At 40.7% G+C, this 21,571-nt stretch overlaps 1 protein-coding gene across 2 annotated transcripts in view; it reads right to left on the reverse strand.

The window, feature by feature from the left end:
- The window catches only part of rps6kal (ribosomal protein S6 kinase a, like), a 171,032-nt gene that overhangs the window by 76,026 nt on the left and 73,435 nt on the right, over positions 1–21,571 (reverse strand). For both annotated transcript variants that reach the window (XM_063060455.1, XM_063060456.1), the window contains 5 exons: positions 10,669–10,748; positions 10,273–10,379; positions 9,941–9,978; positions 4,952–5,094; positions 3,956–4,026 (listed from right to left, as the gene is read on the reverse strand). In XM_063060455.1, coding sequence (XP_062916525.1) covers positions 3,956–4,026; positions 4,952–5,094; positions 9,941–9,978; positions 10,273–10,379; positions 10,669–10,748 — 439 coding nt within the window. The remainder of the gene's footprint in view (positions 1–3,955; positions 4,027–4,951; positions 5,095–9,940; positions 9,979–10,272; positions 10,380–10,668; positions 10,749–21,571) is intronic.

Genomic DNA, 21,571 nt, shown 5'->3' on the forward strand with positions numbered 1-21,571 from the left:
CTCCTGATAGATTAACGTGTGAAAGACAAAAGCATACAGCGGAAGTGGGGGATGGTGGGAATGTAGAGAGCTCCAAATAGTGAAGTCACAATCTAAAAACTTCACTGTTCTCAAGACCAGAATAATGTGTTTTTCACAGACCATCTATTTAGAATTGCAATTTGCAAACCAACAATATAACATTCAAATCTGATTAAAAGGGACCAATGTCTCAAGGTCAAGCACAATCTGCAAGGACAGTTCATTGAAACCTACTGCCTAGACTTGCATTTTAATCTCTCTGTTCATGCAAAGTGAATTTGGAGTGATTGTATCCTTATTCCAGAAATTAGCAAGGTCCTGTCCAATGAGCAATTTACCATAACTAGTTCCACACCAGTTATACCAACATAGAACACATAATTTCCAAAAAAGTTAAGAATGAAAGGGAAATATTTCATTTAATAATTGCTTTTCTGTTGTGGACCGAACAAACGATCATCTAGAGTGGCATAGTGGTACATGTAGTAGAGTTTGCTCTCACTGCTCCGTTCTAAATGGATGTCCCTCTATTCTGAGGTTGTGCCCTCTGGTCCTAGACTCCCCTACTATAGAAAACATCTTCTCCACATCCACTCTTTCTAGGCCTTTCAACATTTGATATGCTTCAATAAAATCCCCCCTCATTCTTCTAAGTTCCAGTGTGTACAGGCCCAGAGCTATCAAACACACCCCATATGATAAGCCTTTCAACCCCAGAGTAATTTTTGTGAACAACAGGAATTCTGCAGATGCTGGAAATTCAAGCAACATACATCAAAGTTGCTGGTGAACGCAGCAGGCCAGGCAGCATCTATAGGAAGAGGCGCAGTCGACGTTTCAGGCCGAGACCCTTCGTCAGGACTAACTGAAGGAAGTGTGAGTAAGGGATTTGAAAGCTGGAGGGGGAGGGGGAGATGCAAAATGATAGGAGAAGACAGGAGGGGGAGGGATGGAGCCGAGAGCTAGACAGGTGATAGGCAAAAGGGGATACGAGAGGATCATGGGACAGGAGGTCCGGGAAGAAAGACGGGGGGGGGGGGTGACCCAGAGGATGGGCAAGAGGTATATTCAGAGGGACAGAGGGAGAAAAAGGAGAGTGAGAGAAAGAATGTGTGCATTAAAAAGAGTAACAGATGGGGTACGAGGGGGAGGTGGGGCCTAGCGGAAGTTAGAGAAGTCAATGTTCATGCCATCAGGTTGGAGGCTACCCAGACGGAATATAAGGTGTTGTTCCTCCAACCTGAGTGTGGCTTCATCTTTACAGTAGAGGAGGCCGTGGATAGACATGTCAGAATGGGAATGGGATTTTTGTGAATCTCCTTTGAACTACCTCCAATGTCAGCACATACTTCTTAGATAGGGGCCTAAAACTGCTCACAGTACTCCGTGAGGCCTCACCAGTGTCTTATAATGCCTGCGTCCTTGTTTCTAGACCTCTCGAAATGAACGTTAATATTGCACTTACCTTCCTCACCACCAACTCAACCTGCAAGTTAACCTTTAGGGAATCCTGCACAATGACTCCCAAGTCCCTTTACACCACAGATTTTTGAATATTCCCCCAGTTTAGAAAACAGTCAATGATTTTATTCCTTCTACTAAAATGCATGACCATACACTTCCTGTCACTACATTCCAACTGCCACTTCTTTGTCCACTCTACTTTGTCTAAGTCCTTCTGCACCTCCCTGCTTCTTCAACCCGACCTACTCCTTCACCAACCTTCATTTTGTCTATAAACTTGGCACAAAACCATCAATTCTGTTATCCAGATCACTGACATAGAAGGTAAAAAGAATTGGTTCCAACACAGACCCCTGTGGAACACCACTAGTCACCAACAGCCAACCAGAAAAGGCTCCCTTTGTTCCCACTCTGCCTCCTGTCAATCAGCCACTGCTTTATCCAAGTACACCACTCCCACCAGTACTCTTTTGTCTATCCTGGGTGTTATTTCCTTCAAGATATATTAAAAGAGAGATGAGAGTGGATATCGGACAAGATTTGTCAGGCAAGATTTTCCTTTGAGCTGATTTTGGCCTATTTTATCATGTGCCTCCAAGTACCCTGAAACTTCATCCTTTACAATCGACTCCACTACGGTGAAGTTAACGAGCCTATAATTTCCTTTCCTCTGCCTCTGTCCCCTCTTGAAGAGTAGAGTGACATTAGCAATTTTCCAGTCCTCTGGCATCATATCAGAAACTAGTGATTCTTGAAAGATCATTACTAGTGCATTCACAATCTCTTTAGCTACCTCTTTCAGAACCCTCAGATGTAGTCCATTTGGTCCAGGTGACTTATCCACCTTCAGACCTTTCAGCTTCCCAATCTTCTCCCTAGGAATAGCAAATGCCCTCACTTCTGCCCTCTGACACTCTAGAACTTCCGGCATACTACTCGTGACTTTCACAGTGAAGATTGATGCAAAAATACTTATTTAGTTTGTCACTATTTCATTGTCCCACATCATTGCCTTTCCAGTGTCATTTTCCAGCAGTCCGATCATCTCTCTTTTAATATATCTGAAAAAAACTTTTGATACTATTGGCTAGCTTACCTTCATAGTTCATCTTTTTTTGCCTCTTATGGCTTGTTTTAATTGCCTTCTGTTACTTTTTAAAGGTTCCCAATCCTCTAATTTCCCACTAATTCTTGCTCTATTATATGACTACATGGTTTTATTTTAGGTGTCCACGGCCTTCTCTTGTGCCATGATGAGGCAGCCTCAGGGTGGAGGAGCAACACCTTATATTCCATCTGGGTAGCCTCCAACCTGATGGTAAGGATACTGACTTCTCCTTCTGGTTAAAAAAAAATCCCCCCCCCCAATATTCCCCACTCTGACCTCTTCGCATCTGCTTATCAAATTCCCATGGATCTCCTCCTCCTTCCCTTTCTTCCACTATCCCTCTTCTACTGCCCCCACCTTTATTCTGGCGTCTTCCCCTTTACTCTTCAGTCCTGAATAAGGGCTTCGACCTGAAATGTCGACGGTTTGCTCACTTCCATGGATGCTGCTTGACCTGATGAGTTCATCCAGCTTTTTGTGTGTGTTGCTTTGCTTTATGTGCTCTGGTTTTCTTCCACATCCCAAGGATGTGCAAGTTGGTTAGTTAAATGGTCACAATAAGATGCCCTTAGTCTGTAATGACTGGAAGAATCTGGGGAAGTTTATGGGAATGTGGGCAGAATAAAATGGGATTGCTGTGAAAGGACGCTTGATTGTCAGCATGACAATAGTGGGCCAAGGTGTCTGTTTCTATACTATATGACTCTGTAACTGTACGTATGTGTTTTTATAGTGTCCAGGGAGGGATAGCACCTCTGGTGGTGGACTTGACGTGCTCTGCCCAGGGGGCAGCTCGTCCACCTTTGGTCCTCACCTGCAACCCAGCTCTCAACTGTGGCATCAAGTAACATGCAACAGTGGCCTCACCCCAGTACACTACTTCAACAGGCGAACTAAACCAGGTGAGCGTAGCTGGGAACCTCCAACCCCGGTGAGATAGGGATATACCTACCCCAGCATGGAAAGCCAGTTCCAGCAGACTGGGCAGATGAGATCAACTGCAAGACCCACGGCCAAGAAGGCAGTGCTGCAATTCTTCATGACAAGGCACAGAAGGTGTCACGTGGAAGAAATCTCCAGTTGTGATGATTTTTTTGTACCACTGGACCAAGATTTTTGAGGCCAGGAGAGCAGAACTGCTCCGGCGCTACAGCTTTTTCACTATAAATCTCCTCCCTCAGAGGTGACGTCGTCGTCACAAATTACAGACAACCAACAACATGTTTATGACATACTCACTCAAAGTTCTTGCCAATATTAAAACTTTCTTTTTCTCAAAAATCACAAAACAGTGTTCAGCAAAATTAACTTGCTTCAAACCATTATATATGAAATGCATGAAATTAGAATTAACAAACTTACTTGAGTATCATGTTCATTGTATCATTCCGATCTTTACCTTGGAAAGGTAATGTACCAGTCAGCATCTCAAACTAAAAAGTAAAAGCAAAATAGTGACATTGACACTGAAGTTATATCAAGCTTCAATATTTATAGTGAATGTAATTATCTTCCTTAATCACTAACAGTATAATAATTACTATGTAAATAATGAAAGAGTGACATCAGCATGGCGTGTTTAGATATGACATATATACGGACACTACAGCAGCACAGCGGTCAGCAAGACGCTATTACAGCTCAGGGAGTCGGAGTTCGGAGTTCAATTCTGACATTATCTGTAAGGACTCTTTACGTCCTCCCCATGGAATGTGTGGGTTTTTTTCCGGGTGCTCCGGTTTCCTCCCAACGACCAAAGACGCACAGGTTGGTAGGTTAACTGGTCATTGTAAATTAACCTGTGATTGGGAGAGGGTTATATCAGAGTCTGCAGGGCAGAGTGGCTTGAAGGGCCAGAAGGGCCTATTCTGCATTGTATCTCAATGAATAAATACAAGTTTGATAAACTATAAACATACTGATAGCATAAAAATATGTGCATTTCATTGCTAACTTCATGGTTCCATCTTTAGTAAAATGGGAAATAATTCATAACTGTTTTCCCAGAGAGTTTGCACTTCCAATTAAGCAATGCTCTGAAACAGCTTCAACTTTGCCAGGGTGCTAAAGTTGGTCTAGTCTGTAACCCAAGCAGTCAGGAAAATTAGAACCACAGCCAACTAGGGATTCCACACTAGAAGTGCAAACCCTTTGCTCAGCGTAAACAATTCAAGTTTCCAACCAAAATTTCCATAAAGGTTTTGCCTTCTATCCAACGTATACCAATACATCCAAATAGAGTGAGTGACATACAAATGGAACTAAACTGATTTTTTAAATACCAGAATAGACAGCCGTTTTCATCAATCAAAGAACCAAACAGAACAATACTAAGTTAAAGCAAAATCTCACACATACCATTAGCACACCAAATGACCACCAATCTGCACTCTGTGTGTGACCTCTCCTGTTTACTACTTCTGGTGCCATGTACTCCACAGTACCACAAAATGAGTATGCCTTCTTTTCTTGGTCAACTGATTCTTTACTTAGCCCAAAATCTATAAACAAAATAATGTCAAAATGTGAATACTTTGTGCATAAACAACTTTCAGCTCTTTCAAGCGTCACAACTGATTAAACATGAATTAAAGATCCCGATGCTACTTACTGTTGTTATTGATTGTGATGTGAGTTAGGGAGGTTATGTCAGTTAGGAAAAGATGGGGTATTTTTATTTGTCCTTTACTAAAATTAGCCTATATAACACTACAAGAGAAACATTATGCACCAAACTTTACCAAGTGACTCTTGGTGAGCATGAATTTTTAAAAAACATGCCATAACAATACAGCAACTACATGGAAGTAAAATTCCAATATATCTTAGGTACAAAATATTTTCTAAATTCAACAGCGATTTCCTCACTTGCAGACCTTAGTCAGTTCAGATTGGCAACAACACCTCCTCACAACGTCCATCAGCACGGGTGCACCACAAGGCAGTGTGCTTAGTCCCGTGCTCTACTAACTTTACACTTATGACTGTATGGCTACGCACAGCTCCAAAGCCATATTTAAGTTTGCTGACAACATCACTGTCATTTGGCCAAATTAGCTATATAGAGGGCGTCTGAAAATCTAGCTAAGTGGTGCCACAACAACCTCTTACTTAATATCAACAAGACAAAAGAACTGCTTATTGACTTCAGGTAGGGGAAGCCAGAGGTCCACGAGCCAGTCCTCATTGGAGGATCAGAACTGGAGAAGCTCAGCAACTTAAAATCTTCAGTGTTAACATTTCAGATTACCTGTTCTCGACCCAACACGCAAGTGCAATTACGAAGAAAGCACAGTAGTGCCTCTATTTCCTTAGATGGTTGCGAAGATTCAGCAGTGCATCAAAAACTGTGACAAACCTCTATATATGTGTGTTGGAGAGTACACTGCATCAGCTTGGAATGGAAACATTAATGCACTTGAATGGAAAATCCAACAAAAAGTAGTGGATATAGCCCAGTCCAGCATGGGTGAAGCCCTCCCTACTACTGAGCACATTTACATGGAGCATTTTTGCAGGAAATCATCATCCATCATCAGGGACCCCCACCACCCAGGCCATGCTCTTTTCATGCTGTGCCTATAAGGAAGGTGGTACAGGAGCCTCAGGACCCACACCACCGGGTTCAACAACAGTTATTACGCCTCAGCCATCAAGCTCTTGAACTAGAGGGGATAACTTCACTTGCCCCATCACTATATTGTTCCCACAACCTATGGACTCAGTTTCAAGGATTCTTCATCTCATGTTCTCAATTTTATTATTCATTATTATTAATGCTATTATTTCTTGTATTTGTAGTTTGTTGTCTTTTGCACACTAGTTTGGTGCGGCCCTTCATGATTCCATTATGGTTACTGGATTTACTGAGTATGCCCGCAAGTAAATGAATCTCAGCATTGTATATGGTGACATATGTATATATGTACTTTGATAATAAATTACTTTAAACTTTTGAAGGAAGGGTAGAGGTGAAGGGAAGATGACTCACCAATAATTGAGTATTGTAGTTAAAACTAGCATTAATTCTGACAAGAGTTCACAAAGAACCTGTGATACATCATATTAGCAATTGCTTTCCTGATGATACCGTTTCATCAAGCACTGACTGTTAAGAGTCTGAAATACAGTATCATGGAGAGGTGGAAACCAATACATCTGCAGTCTTCAGAAGAGAGCAGTATATGTACAGTATGTGAAAAAATCTACAGTTTTTTTGGGAGAGGATGGGGGAATGGACAAGCCGGATTCCCCTTACAAAGGGCTGATATGGATAGAATGAGCGGTATAGCCTTCTCATGCTGTTATCCAATGGTAATCTAATGAGTAATTCATGTTTTTCAGATTTGACAGCTGCTGATATATTTTTAGTACTGCCACCATGAAGAAAAAGACAATGGCTTTCTTTTGATTCCATGGCATGAAATTTATTGGGGAAATCTTGAAAAGCGTTCTGACGTTTAGTCACATAACTGTTGGCACTTATGAGCTTTTTCATAAAGTCATAGAGACAACAAAAGATAGCAGTATAGAAACCCAATGAAACTGCACCAACCAACAACCACCTCTTTACACCAATCATAAATAAATGCCTTTTTTTTTTCCAATTCTGTCCACTTTCTCATCAACTTTCCAAGATTCTACAACTCACAACCACCCTAGAGCCAATTTATAGTAGCAAATTAACCTACCAATCAACACGTCTTTGAGACATGGGAGAAAATGGGAGCACCTAGAGAAAACCCATATGGTCATAGGGAGAATGTGTAACTCAACACTGACTGCATCTAAGATCAGCATTGGCCACAGGACTTTGGCACTGTAAGGCACTCTATCTTGATTATCTGCTGAAGGACAACCAGCCTAGGTGATTGTTACTTATCTGCTCATTGATTCAACAAGGCCTCAGCTGCAACTGTGTGCTTTTCATAGAGCTCAGCATCCAAGTGGAATCTCTGAGCCCTTAGCCAATGGTTTGCCTTCCCATAATCTTGGCAATGCCAGTCTGTGTCAGTTCAAAGGGACCAGTGATATTGTTCAGCAGCTGATAAATTATTGGTTTCCATCACCCCCATTATACACTACCTCTGGGGTTGTACTAAAGAGCCTCGTTAGTGTCATTGTAGCCCAGAGAGTGGGCAAGTTGACTTTCCCAGTGCCCGCTGCTATACCAGTTATCTAACTCATGTTACAACAGTATTGTTGTAATTTTTCAATAAGATAAACTGTCCAAGACCTACAAGAGACCTCAATATGTATGGAAGATTCCATTTATAGGGAGACAGCCCGGTAGGTCAGGAAAATAATACTATTATGATGGAGTGGAAATGAATCACAAATTGAACACAACTTCATCAGGGCACTATGGCCTGGGGGCAGTGATTCAATCAAGACCACTGAGGATGAAGCTGCCCCCTGGAGCTCCGCTGGACCTCTCTGATCAATCAGACTGTGCCCAAGGGCACACAAGAGGAAACGATGGACTTTCAATGACATGCAGTTGGTGAATTTCAACTTTGGAAGATCTACCACATGTCAGTATCAAAAATACTGCCACCTGAAAAACAGCTTACAAATGGAAAGAACATTTCCACCTACCTGTGCTGAATATATTTGATGTGGATACTGGTCAACTGAAAAGCTAACCATGTTAATTATGGCTAGAGCCAACATTAATGCTGACAGAGTTCACAGAGACCTCATGATACATCTCACTTGTCTGGTGTTAATGTTTCACCGACTAGGTATTTAATGTTTCATCGACTAGGTATTTGATGTTTCACTGACTAGGTATTTGGCGACTTTTGCCTCCAAGGCTCATTAAATAACACATTTTTCAAAGTCAGTTGATTCTGGGAAAATGATTGCTTTGAACAATTGCAGGGAGTTGTGGAAGGGTGTCCATCACCACAGGTGCAATGTGCTGCACCGTGTGGTCATTTCAATAATGTTATATGGTCAACTTTACTCAGGCAAAACAAGGAAGTGTTAAGTAGAATAAATAAAATGCAAGTGGACTGAAAATACATGCAATTCATCAGTTCATTATTTATAAGATTAAGATACAACAGGCAGCTTAGGATCTTTTCCTGCTTTTGTTCAAATCATAAGATGATGATTTAACACAATTTTGATTAATTAACTTGTTCACAATGTGATTCCTTCCATTAATTCCTTCCACTGGAGCCTGAGTTTTAAAGTCAAAATGAACAGGGGTTAGTTATATGAATTTGTGATTGTATCCTTCCCTGTTGATAATCTATATAAACAGGATCTTTTTAAATCACATACTACCTAAATGGATTGACAGTGACAGTTTATCTAATATTTATTGAGAAAGAAATAAAAGAAAGGTATTCATAGCAATGTCATTTATTGGCAGTTTCGCTTATAATGTTCCCTCCATTTTCATATAAAATACTGCAGCCTGGATTCAAACTACATCAGTAGCAAATAGAATCTGAATACTTCTGCCACATGTCTAAACCAAATCCGAAACAGCATTCCCTTAAAAACATGTTCAAAACAATTGACAAACAAGTGAAAATCTGCAGATACTGGAAATCCGAGCAATACACACATAATGCTGGAGGAACTCAGCAGTCCAGGCAGCATCTATGGATAAAAGTACAGTCAACATTTCGGGCCAAAACACTTTGGCAGGACTGGAGAAAAAAACCTGAGTAGATTTAAAAGGTGGGGGGAAAGAGAGAGAGAACCACCAGGTGATAGGTGAAACCTGGAGGGGGAGGGATGAAATAAAGAGATGGAAGGGACCCTAAACAGTCCTTCCAGGTGAGGGGCCACTTCACCTGTGAGTCTGTTGGGTTCATTTACTGTGTTCAGTGCTCCCGGTGGGATCTCCCAGTGGTCACCCATTTTAATTCCACTTCCCATTCCAATACGTCCATCCATCGCCTCCTCCACTTATATTCTGATTGGGTAGCCTCCAACCTGATGGCATGAACATCGATTTCTCAAACTTCCAGTCATGCAACCCCCGCTCCCATCCTCCATTTCCCATCTTCTTTTCCCTCTCTCACCTTATTCTCAGTAATTAGCTTCCCAGTGCTTTACTTCATCCCTCCCCCTCCAGGTTTCACCTATCATCTGGTGGTTCTTTCTCCTCTCCCCTCCCCCCACCTTTTAAATCTACTCCTCAGCATTTTTTCTATGAAGGGTTTCGGTCCAAAACGTCAACTGTACGTTTTTCCATAGATGCTGTCTGGCCTGCTGCACTCTGCAGCACTTTGTGAGTTATTCAAAACAATTGGTCACCTTTTAATTAGTTCATTTATGTAAACAATTATCCATATAACTGATGCATTGGGTGATGAATGTACCTACCTGTTAACTTGATATGTCCTCCTTCATCAAGTAAAATGCTGAAATTAAAATTCACAATCTCCAATACATGTACACAAGTTTGAATGAATACTAAAACAAATCAGCATATTCATAATTTTATTGGTAAATATTTATGAACAACCAAGAATGTATATCAGTCTATATTAATATTACTTCAATATGGAATTAAAATTTCAAACCACAATCTGTTAATATACACAGTATTTATCAGTAAAGTGCAAGTTTTATCAGTAAATATGCAAGTTTACTGTTTAAATATATGCAGAACATTATGAAAAATACACAATATAAATATTAAAAAATTGATTTACTTTTCTGGCTTTAGATCTCTGTACACTATTCCCAAGCTGTGCAGGTGATCCAAAGCAAGGGCCAATTCTGCGAGGTAGAACTTGACATCTTCCTCAGTAAACATGACCTAAATGAGAATCTATATTGTTTTTATCAGTTTCTAAGACCTTAGAACATTAAACTGTATATCTATAGCACAAGAGCAAAACAGTTTCAATCAAGAATAGATTTGATCTTCTTTTCCCAGCCAAATGCTCCTGACAAGGGCACAAATATGATTTATTAGTGATAATAACAGAATGAAATATATACAGCCCCCATAACTGAGGGTGGATGGAAATGAAAAGAGAAGCAGGACCAAAAAAAAACATTTTTCCTTGGTTCAAAATTAACAGGAAATAAATCTGAACTCTCACCTCTTTGGATAAGCGTGTAAATACATCCCCTCCTCTGAGGAAATCTAAGATTAGATAAAGTTTCCCTTCAGTCTGAAAGGCTGAAATGGAAATTACCAATTTGAGCAAAGTAATAATGTACCAAATTGATTTTATAACAACAGCAGCTTTAAAACAAAATAGTGTTTTAACTCTTGACATTTAATATTTGCTAGAATATCCACAAATCAATTAATCATCAATTGATCATAAAGAAACAAAGGACAAAACCACTTGGTGGAAGTGGGGGTCCCAACCAAAATGCTCTAATTCATTTTGTGTCATCAATTACCATGCAATTCAGCATGCGACTTTCCATTCTGAATAAGGTTGCCAATTTTGAAGCAAGAACTTATTCGGATGGCGCCTCACAAAGTATCCAACCAGATTACAAAATATTTGGTCAATGTTACTCAACCAGTTACTATCAAAGCTTTGCATTCTAACCCTGCTAATTTTACGATTACTGAAAAGCAACAAATGTTTACACTTTTAAGTTAAAAATACATGTATAAAGTTTAAAAAGATCTGGAAATTGGATTTTGATAAAAATTGTAATTTCAGGTAAATGCTGAAAAACTTCAGAGTAGACTGTAGTCTCTGGGAAACATTAGTTGAATACTCAAAAAATTGTCCTAAAATGACCATTAAGTGAAATGAAAACTTAACATTTCTAGTCTGTAACCTTTTATCAAAACTAGGAACAGCTAGAAAAGAAGCATGTTTGAAGTGGTGTCCAAATGGTGCCAATGTGGCAACTCTTAGTGAAACAGATTAGATTACAAAAAAAATGGGAGAGATGGAAGAAAGGGAATGTCTGGGATATTATGAAAACCTATGAATACTCCCTAATATAGTGTTGGTGCAGTTAGAGACAGAGTATGGTGAAGACTTGTTTAATGCATCAGATCTGTCTCGAGGAGGTGCAGAGAAAAGGAGAAAAAATGCTGCAACTATGACATGCAAAATTCAATGCTGGATTGTATGGAAAAACCCAGCAGGTGTGGAAACATCTGTAGTGGGAGAAAACCAGGCAGTTCTGATACAAACTGGAAAGACTGGTCGTTTGAAATGGTTGAATTCAATGTTTTGTCCCAAGAGGTGAAATAGGATTAGTTGAAAGACAAGATTGTGTTCATTGAGTTTACGTTTGAATTCACTGGAATTGTGGAATAAGACCGACACCTGAATGGGAATATGATGGAGAATCAAGACAAGAGAAATGAAATGTGGTGCTGCCATCGTGGACCAGAACCGCACACTGCTTCTTCTTGCATAGTGTCTTTGGATTGAGCACAACAACTTGCTTGCACTCTAATTCTGTGGTGCACAAGGTGACTGGTGAGGCTAATGTGGAACTTAAAGATGAAGCAGGAGTGCCTGAAAACGCAGGTAGGTAAGTATTTGTTAGGTGGTGCTTTACTTCTGTCATTTACGTGGAGTTTCCAAGTGCTCATGACACATGCACTCCATCCCAGATGTTTCTTCTCCATTTTGAATCATCTCAGGCCAGGGATTCCCAAGGAATCAATGAGAATGATACATTTTTTTGTTTTGAAGAAGAGTTAGTGAATATTCTCGCATCTTTCCTCTGTCTATATAGTAAAGTCTACTATTAATTCTTGTTGGGGCCGGGGGGCTGTGGGGAGTGTCTGACAGGCACGCAGATGATGCAGCTAGCCCAATAGTGCAATTTAAACAGAGCCTCACTGCTGGGGATGTTGTCTAGAATCCCTCCTGCCCAGCTGACCACAATATTGTCCCGGGTTTTGAGGTCTTAAGACCATAAGATATTCGAGCAGGATTGGGTCAACTCTGTTCCGCCATTTAATCATGGTTGATCCATTTTCCCTCTCAGCCCCAATCTCCTGCCTTCCCCCTTATCCCTTCATGCTCTGACCAATCAAAAACCAATCAATCTCTGCCTTAAATATACAAAAACACCTGGCCTCCAGAGCTGCCTGTGGCAATAAATTCCACAGATGCACCACTCTCTGGCTGAAGAAATTCTTCCTTATCTCCGTTCTAAAAGGACACCCCTTTATTCTTGAGGATGTGTCCTCTGGTCTTAGATACTCTCACCATGAGAACCATCCTCTCCACATCCACTCTATCAAGGCATTCCACCATTTGCTAGGTTTCAATGAGGTCAGCCCTCATTCTTCTGAATTCCAGTGAATACAGGATCAGAGCCATCAGACGCTCTTCATATGACAAGCCATTCTATCCTGGAATCACTTTTGTAAAACTCCTTTGAACCCTCTCCAGTTTCAGAACATCCTTTCTAAAATAAGAAGCCTAAAACTACTCACAATTCTCCAAGTAACGCCTCACCAATGCTTTATAAAGTCTCAACATTACATGCTTGCTTTTATATTCTCTTGAAATAAATGCAAACATCGCATTCGCCTTCCTTACCACAGACTCAACCTGCAAATGAACCTTTAGGGAATCCTGCATGAGGACTCTCGTATTTTTGTGAGTCAGATTTTTGTATTTTCTCTTCATTTAGAAAACAGTCAACCCTTTCACTTCTTCTACCAACGTGTATGATCCCTACACATCCTGACACCGTAATCCATCTACCACTTCTTTGCCCATTCACCTAATCTGTCTAAATTCCCTGTAGCTTCTCCACCTATCTTTGTATCATCTGGAAACTTTGCAACAAAGTCAGATCAACCAAATCATTGATATATAACATAAAAAGAATTATCCCAGCACAGTTTCTGAACCTACAAGGGAACATGCTATCTTAGATCTGGTCCTGTACAAACAGACGGGTACAATTAGTGATCTCGTACTTAAGGATCCTCTTGGAAAAAGTGATCACAGTATGATTGAATTTCTCAATACAAATGGAGGGCGCAAGAGTTCACTCTAAAACCAATGTATTATGCCTAAACAATGGAGACTACAATGGGATGAGGGAGAATTTGGCTAGTGTAGACTGGGAACACGGACTATATGGTGGGATGGTTGAGGAACAGTGGAAGACTGTCAATGAGATTTTTCACAGTACTCAACAAAAGTATATTCCAGTTAAAAGCAAGGACAGCAAGAGTGGAGAGAGCCAGCCTTGGATAACTAAGGAAATAAAAAAAGGCATCAAATTAAAAGCTCATGCATACAATGTCACCAAGAGTAGTGGGAGACTGGAAGACTGGGAAAACTTTAAAAAGCAACAAAGTACCATTAAGCGAGCAATATAGAAAGGGAAGCTAGATTATGAAAATACACAAACACAAAATATAAAAATGGATAGTATAAGTCTTTATAAATATCTAAAGTGGAAAAGGATGGCTAAAGTAAACGTAGGCCCCTTGGAGGACGAGAAGGGGGAATTGATATTGGGTAATGAGGAAATGGCCAAGACTTTGACTTGACTATTTTATGTCGGTCTTCACGGTGGAGGATGCATCTAAAATGTCAAAGAGAGATGTTATGGATGCGGTGAGAGGTGAGGAACTCAATACAGTAGCTATCACTAAAGAGGTGGTGCTGAGCAAACCTTTGAGCCTGAAGATAGACAAGTTCCCTGGTCCTGATGGAATGCATCCCAGGGTACTAAAAGAAATGGCAGAAGTTATAGTAGAGGCTTTAGTGATGATTTACCAAACTTCTCTGGCTCTAAGCAGGTCCCGGTGGATTGGAAGATGGCAAATGTCACGTCACTGTTCAAAAGTCAGGTAACTATAGGCCAGTTAGTTTAACATCTGTAGTTGGTAAAATGCCTGAAGTTATCATTAAAGAAGAAATAGCGAGGTATCTGGAAAGAAATGGTTCCATCAGACAGACGGAGCATGGATTCAGCAAAGGCAGGTCCTGTTTGACAAACTTACTCGAGTTCTTTGAGCACAGTGGATAGACAGGAACAGGTGGATGTTATTTACTTGGATTTCCAGGTAGTGTTCAATAAGGTGCCACATAAAAGACTTATCCATAAGATAAGGATGCATAGAGTTGGGGTGATGTATTAGCATTGATAGGGGACTGGTTAACTAATAGGAAACAGACAGTTGGGATACATGGGTGTTACTCCGGTTGGCAATCAGTGGTGAGTGGTGTGCCGCAGGGATGGGTGCTGGGCCCGCAACTGTTCACAATATACATTAATGATCTGGAAGAGGGAGCCGAGTGTAGTGTAAGTTTGCCAATGATACTAATTTGAGTGGAAAAATCAAATTATGCAGAGAATCTGCAGAGAGATATAGATAGGTTAAGTGAGTGGGAAAGTGTCTGGGAGATGGGAGTACAATGTTGGTAAATGCGAGGTCATTCACTTTGAAAGGAAAAATGAAAAAGCAGATTATTCTTTAAATAGTAAAAAAAAGATGGCAGCATGCTGCTGTGCGGAGGGACTTGGGAGTGCTTGCGCATGAATCACAAAATGTTGGTTTGCAGGTGCAGCAGGCCATCATGAAGGCAAATGGGATGTTGGCCTTCATTGCTAGAGGGATAGAATTTAAGAGCAGGGAGGTTATGCTGCAACTGTACAGGGTACTGGTGAGGCCACTCCTAGAGTACTGTGTGCTGTTCTGGTCTCCTTACTTGAAGAAGGGTATATTGGCTTTGCAGGTGGTGCAGAGGAGGTTCACCAGGTTGATTCCAGAGATGGGGGGGTTAGACTACGAGGAGAGATTGAGTCACCTGGGACTGTACTCACTGGAATTCAGAAGAATGAGAGGAGATCTTATAGAAGCACATAAAATTATGAAAGGGATAGATAGAGGCAGAAAAGTTGTTTCCACTGGTAGGTGAGACGAGAACTAGGGGACATAGCCTCAAGATTCGTGGGAGTAGATTTAGATGGAGATGAGGAGGAACTTCTTTTCCCAGAGTGGTGAATCTGTGGAATTCTCTGCCCAATGAAGCAGTGGAGGTGACGTCAGTAAATATATTAAGACAAAGTTGGATAGATTTTTGCATAGTAGGGGAATTAAGGGTTATGGGGGAAAAGGCAGGTAGATGGAGACGTGTCCATAGACAGATCAGCCATGATCTTGTCGAATAGTGGAGCAGGCTCAACGGGCCAGATGGCCGACTCCTGCTCCTATTTCTTATGTTCTTATGGAGATCCCTGAACCACCACTAGTCACCAACAGCCAACCAGAAAAGGCCCCATTATTCCCACTCTTTGCGTCCTGCCAATCAGCCACTGCTTTATCCATGCTAGAATCTTTACTGTAATACCATTAGAAGAAATTACTCAGATGTTGGAGTTGATTATTAAGGATGAGGTCTCAGGGTACTTGGAGACACATGATAAAACAGACCGTAGTCAGCATGGTTTTCTTCAAGGGAAAATCTCACTTGACAAACCTGTAGTAATTTTTTGAAGAAATAGCAAGCAAGATAGACAAAGCTTTTTATTTCATCCTTCTCCCCCCATCCACCCACCTTCCTTCCCCCTCACCTAATCTCATCTATCAGCTGCTAACTTGTACTCTTTCCCCTCTTCTTTTTATTCAACTTCTGCCCCCTTCCTTTCCAGTCCCGATGAAGGGTCTCGGTGCGAATCATTGATTGTGTTATTCTCCTCCGAAGATGTTGCCTAACTTGCTGAGTTCCTCCAGCATTTTGTCAAGATATCTAGCATCTGTGGAATCTTGAACATGTGCAAATGAATTTGCTTCCTGTGGAAACTTGAGATTCCCCTAGGTGCTTCACTTTCCTCTGACATGCTGAAGACTGGTTGGTAAATTCACTGGACAGTGTAAATTGCTCCAAATGTGCAGATGAGTCATAGGAGCAGAATCTGATTGGGGGGGCGGTGCAGTGTTGACAGTAATGCAGGAATGTGAGGGGAATGAAGTTTAGTGTAGAAATAGTACAAATGGATATTTGAAGAACAGCAGAGACTCAGTGAGCTAAAGGGCATGTTTTTTGTGATTGGTACTGTAACTCCTTGAGTAAATGGGAGGTGATGAGCATGTGGCAGGGAATAAATTGAAGAGACAGGAAAGTACAAGAGAATAACAACTGATGGGAACTGGTATAGACCCAATGGCTGAAAAGCCTTTCTGCATTGCAGTAGGCGTAATGCCCTGGTTCATATTTTTTACTGTTACGCTGTAGGTATTTCATTTTGTGCTGTTCTGTGCGAGCTGCTTGTTTTCAGTTTATGTTTGGGTTATTGTTGATGATAAGAGATGAGAAGAAATGTCTGCCATCCAATAAAAATGGTTGAAATGAAGGGGAGGTTTCTCTGGTGAGGGACACTAAGGTTGGGCTTGGGGTTTTTTTTTGGTTCAAGAAAGATGAAGAGAGAAGCAGAGTGGGACCGTGATCGACGAAGCCCAGGTTGAGATCGATCGATGATCGGTGACCAGGAGAAACTGGGAGCTCCAACTTGTGCACATTAGACTGTTTCATTAAAATGGACACTTTGTCCTTTTCTTTACTAACCCTTTAGTCAAATTAAGAATTATAAAGTTAAATCTTTTAATTGTATGCTGTTTACTGTCTGTAATTTTGTGGCACTCATCTGTAACAGGGTAACAAATTACACAGCATCCACACGAACAGGGGGCTCGGGGTGGGCTCGCGACTCAATCTCACACGTTTAGTAGGGCTGGAGATTGTCTTCCCTAGATTTACGCAGCTGAGGAAACCTAAGTGATTCATAAGCAAATCTTTCAATTTTTCCTTCCTTCAATTTTTTCTATCATTCTTTGCTGCTCTTATTTTAACAAACCACTGATACATACATTTGAAGTACGATACTATATTTAACTTGTATTTAACCATGTAGTCCTCCTGAACAATTTTTCTTTCTCAATGGAAAGTGTACTTCTCAGTCACCTCCACCTAGAACTCAAGCAACCCATTCGTAAGGCACTTAACAATTCAGACAATTAAACTCTATGAATAATATTTCAATGTTTTATTACATAAATGAATATGCTGATTAAACTGCATAGAGTTCTATCACATGCCATATTTAGCATGAAAATGTTCTGTTAAACTGAAGTGTTATAATTTCAGCTCAAGATCATGTAAAAACTCATTTAAAAAAATTACAATCAAGCCTAACTACTCTGCAGAACATTTGAAACCACTAAATGATTGAATTAAGGTGCAGTAATTCAGATTGGTCTTGTATTTTTGTTACATGTTCACACTTCGGTTGTGCAAATGACAAGTTGATTTGAGTGACAATTGATTATTCATTGCATACATAGTATCTGACATGTAAACATAGAAACATAGAAAACCTACAGCACAGTACAGGTCCTTCGGCCCACAAAGCTGTGCTGAACATGTCCTTACCTTAGAACTACTTCGGCTTACCCATTGTCCTCTACTTTTCTAAGCTCCATGTATCCAGCCAGGAGAATCTTAAAAGACCCAATCGTATCCGCCTCCACCACCGTCGCCAGCAGCCCATTCCACACACTCAGCACTCTCTGCGTAAAAAACTTACCCTGACATCTCCTCTGTACCTACTTCCAAACACCTTTAGACTATGCCCTCTCGATCTAGTCATTTCAGCACTGGGAAAAAGCCTCTGACTATCCACACAATCAATGCCTTTCATTATCTTGTACACCTCTATCAGGTGACCTCTCGTCCTCCGTCACTCCAAGGAGAAAAGGCCAAGTTCACTCAACCTATTCTCATAAGGCATGCTCCCCAATCCAGGCAACATCCTTATAAATCTCCTCTGCACCCTTTCTATGGTTTCCACATCCTTCTTATAGTGAGGTGACCAGAACTGAGCACAGTACTCCAAGTGGGGTCTGACCAGAGACCTAAGTAGCTGCAACATTACCTCTCGGCTCTTAAACTCAATCCGACTGATGAAGGCCAATGCACCACATGCCTTTTTAACCACAGAGTCACTATGAGTGTACTATGGACTCGGACCCAAGATCCCTCTGATCCTCCACACCGCCAAGAGTCTCGCCATTAATGCTATATTCTGCCATCATGCTTGACCTACCAAAATGAACCACTTCACACTTATCTGGGTTGAACTCCATCTGCCACTTCTCAGCCCAGTTTTGCATCCTATCAATGTCCCGCTGTAACCTCTGACAGCCCTCCACACTATTCACAACACCCCCAACCTTTGTGTCATCAACAAATTTACTAACCCATCCCTCCACTTCCTCATCCTCGTCATTTATAAAAATCACAAAGAGCAGGGGTCCCAGAACAGATCCTTGAGGCACACCACTGGTCACCGGCCTCCATGCAGAATAGTCACATCCTCAAAAAATTCAATCAGGCTAGTAAGACATGACCTGCCTTTCACAAAGCCATGCTGACTATTCCTAATCATATTATGCCTCTCCAAATGTTCATAAATCCTGCCTCTCAGGACCTTTTCCATCAACTTACTAACCATTGAAGTAAGACTCACTGGTCTATAATTTCCTGGGATATCCGTACTCCCTTTCTTGAATAAGGGAACACATCCGCAACCCTCCAATCCTTCAGAACCTCTCCCGTCCTCATTGATGCTTCAAAGATCATCATCACAGGCTCAACAATCTTCTCCCTCGCCTCCCACAGTACCTGGGGTACATCCCATCTGGTCCCAGTGACTTATCCAACATGATGCTTTCCTAAAGCTCCAGCACATCCTCTTCCTTAATATCTACATGCTCAATCTTTTCAGTCATCCCTACAATCACCAAGATCCTTTTCCGTAGTAAATACTGAAGCAAAGTATTCATTAAATACCTCTGCCATCTCCTCCGGTTCCATACACACTTTTCCACTGTCACACTTGATTGGTCCTATTCTCTCACTACACAGAATATTCAAATCTCAACTCAGACTGGACCTATCACACTTTTACCCCACTCCCCTCAACACAAAAGATTTCCCTATTTGGCTTGACCAATGACAGCAGTATTCAACTAATTGACTAATTAGGGGAAATCTTGCAAAATCATGAAATGAAAGAAATACATTAACCAGCAATAGTATATTCTCAGTTGGTTTTTAATTTTAAAAATACAATTCATAAACACTGCACAACAGCAATAAAAGAAAATGCTGGAAATATCTATAAGAGTTTCCACCACTGGAAATATTTTAATAAACATTATGCATGTCAAAACATCTGTCCTCTATCTCTTTTGCCGTGTCAGGATAAAAGTAAGCCTTAGCCGGCCGGCTCTCCCGTCCAATGTCCGCTTGCGGAGGGATTCGGGCCTGCAGTCCTCGGAGTCGCCTGCAGGTGGGGCCATCATAAGTGGTGTGCGAGGAAGCGGAAGCGAGGCGAGCGGGCAGGAGTCCGTGCCAGGAAAAAAGCTCTCCCGTCCATTCTGCTCTCCACTGAACATTAAATTGGACTACATCTGAGTCCAACGAAATACTCGGCAGGGGTACAGAAACGGACATGATCCCGGACGCCGCCATTCAGCTGTTTATTTATGTAACAGCTTTCCCCCCAAGCCATCGGACTATCAGCCTACTGCCCTCTGCTGTGCCTATTGTCTTGTTTATTGATTACTGTAATGCCTGCACTGTTCTGTGTACTTCACGCAGTCCTGGGTAGGTCTGTAGTCTAGTGTAGTTATTGTGTTGTTTTACGTTGTTCAGTGTAGTTTTTGTATTGTTTCATGTAGCATCATGGTCCTGAAAAACGTTGTCTCATTTTTACTGTGTACTGTGCCAGCAGTTATGGTCGAAATGACAATAGAAAGTGACTTGACTTGACTTCATTTTCAGAAAGTGACTGAAACATTCATTATTAGAATGTTCTATTCTTTGTCCAGTTATTGTGGTCAACATTTCATTTTCAAATATATTCTAGAATTTAATTATTTAAACATATTTTGCTGGTATGATCTTGGGTTCAACACATACAAATACAAAACCAGGCCAAACTTACAAATAAACCTCTAGGAATTTTTCTTCTATAAACCATGATTATAAATGTATTTGAATTTATTTTTCTCCAGTTATACACATTAATCATCAAACATTTTACTCCAAAAATACCCATTTTGTTATACCTTTACATTGATTTATAAGCCACTTTGGCCCAACACATTTGCAATTTACAATTGTGTGCATTTCCACGTAACAATTTTATTGGTTGGAAGAGATGCTTAAGTCAGGGGAGATCTAATGAAAAGTACAGACACACCATGTGACAAAAAGAAAAATACAAAGTTAGGATTTTCACTGTGATTGAAATCAGCAAAATTTCACTAGTAACTAAGGATTTTTTCTCTCATTTCTGCTTAAACTTATTTGCTTATTACCAAAAGCAGTATTTTCCATCAGTGTATTTTAAAAACAAAATTTAAAAATCCACGATAAACTCAGAAACAAATAACACCATAGTTTGATTAAAATAGTTGAAAATGCACTCAGGAGAGAATTCAAGCAATTTTAATCCAGTGCATCAATACATATAACCCTGGTGTTAAATGTCTATTAGGTGTTAAGTAACTGAAAATGACTTTGAACAAACTTAGACAACAATTTATATTTACAAGCTTCTGAAATATACCCACTTTTGTCCTTGTGCATCTTTCAAGCTCTGTAACAACCAGAACCAGCAAAAACGGTCAATAGTGATTAACTCATTCTCCAATGTGACCAGTTTATTAGATGGAGACCCAATCACTTTATTTAAACTAGCACAGAGGATAGTAGAAATACAGTTTGCATTAACTTTTGCTCATGCTCAAAATTTAGTGAATTTCTGCACTTCCTCTTCCTAGAGATGCTGCCTGGCCTGCTGCATTCACCAGCAACTTGGATGTGTGTTGCTTGAATTTCCAGCATCTGCAGAATTCCTCGTGTTCTGCACTTGATGCTGATTTCAGACCAATGGCAGCAACCAAATGGAAACACAATCAAGTTAATTTTCAGAATGCTCAAAAGAACACATCGTTTTGTTTGCAGTGACGCTGCA

This window comes from Mobula hypostoma, chromosome 10, assembly GCF_963921235.1.
Source record: "Mobula hypostoma chromosome 10, sMobHyp1.1, whole genome shotgun sequence".
In the NCBI taxonomy this organism is placed as follows: Eukaryota; Metazoa; Chordata; class Chondrichthyes; order Myliobatiformes; family Myliobatidae; genus Mobula; species Mobula hypostoma.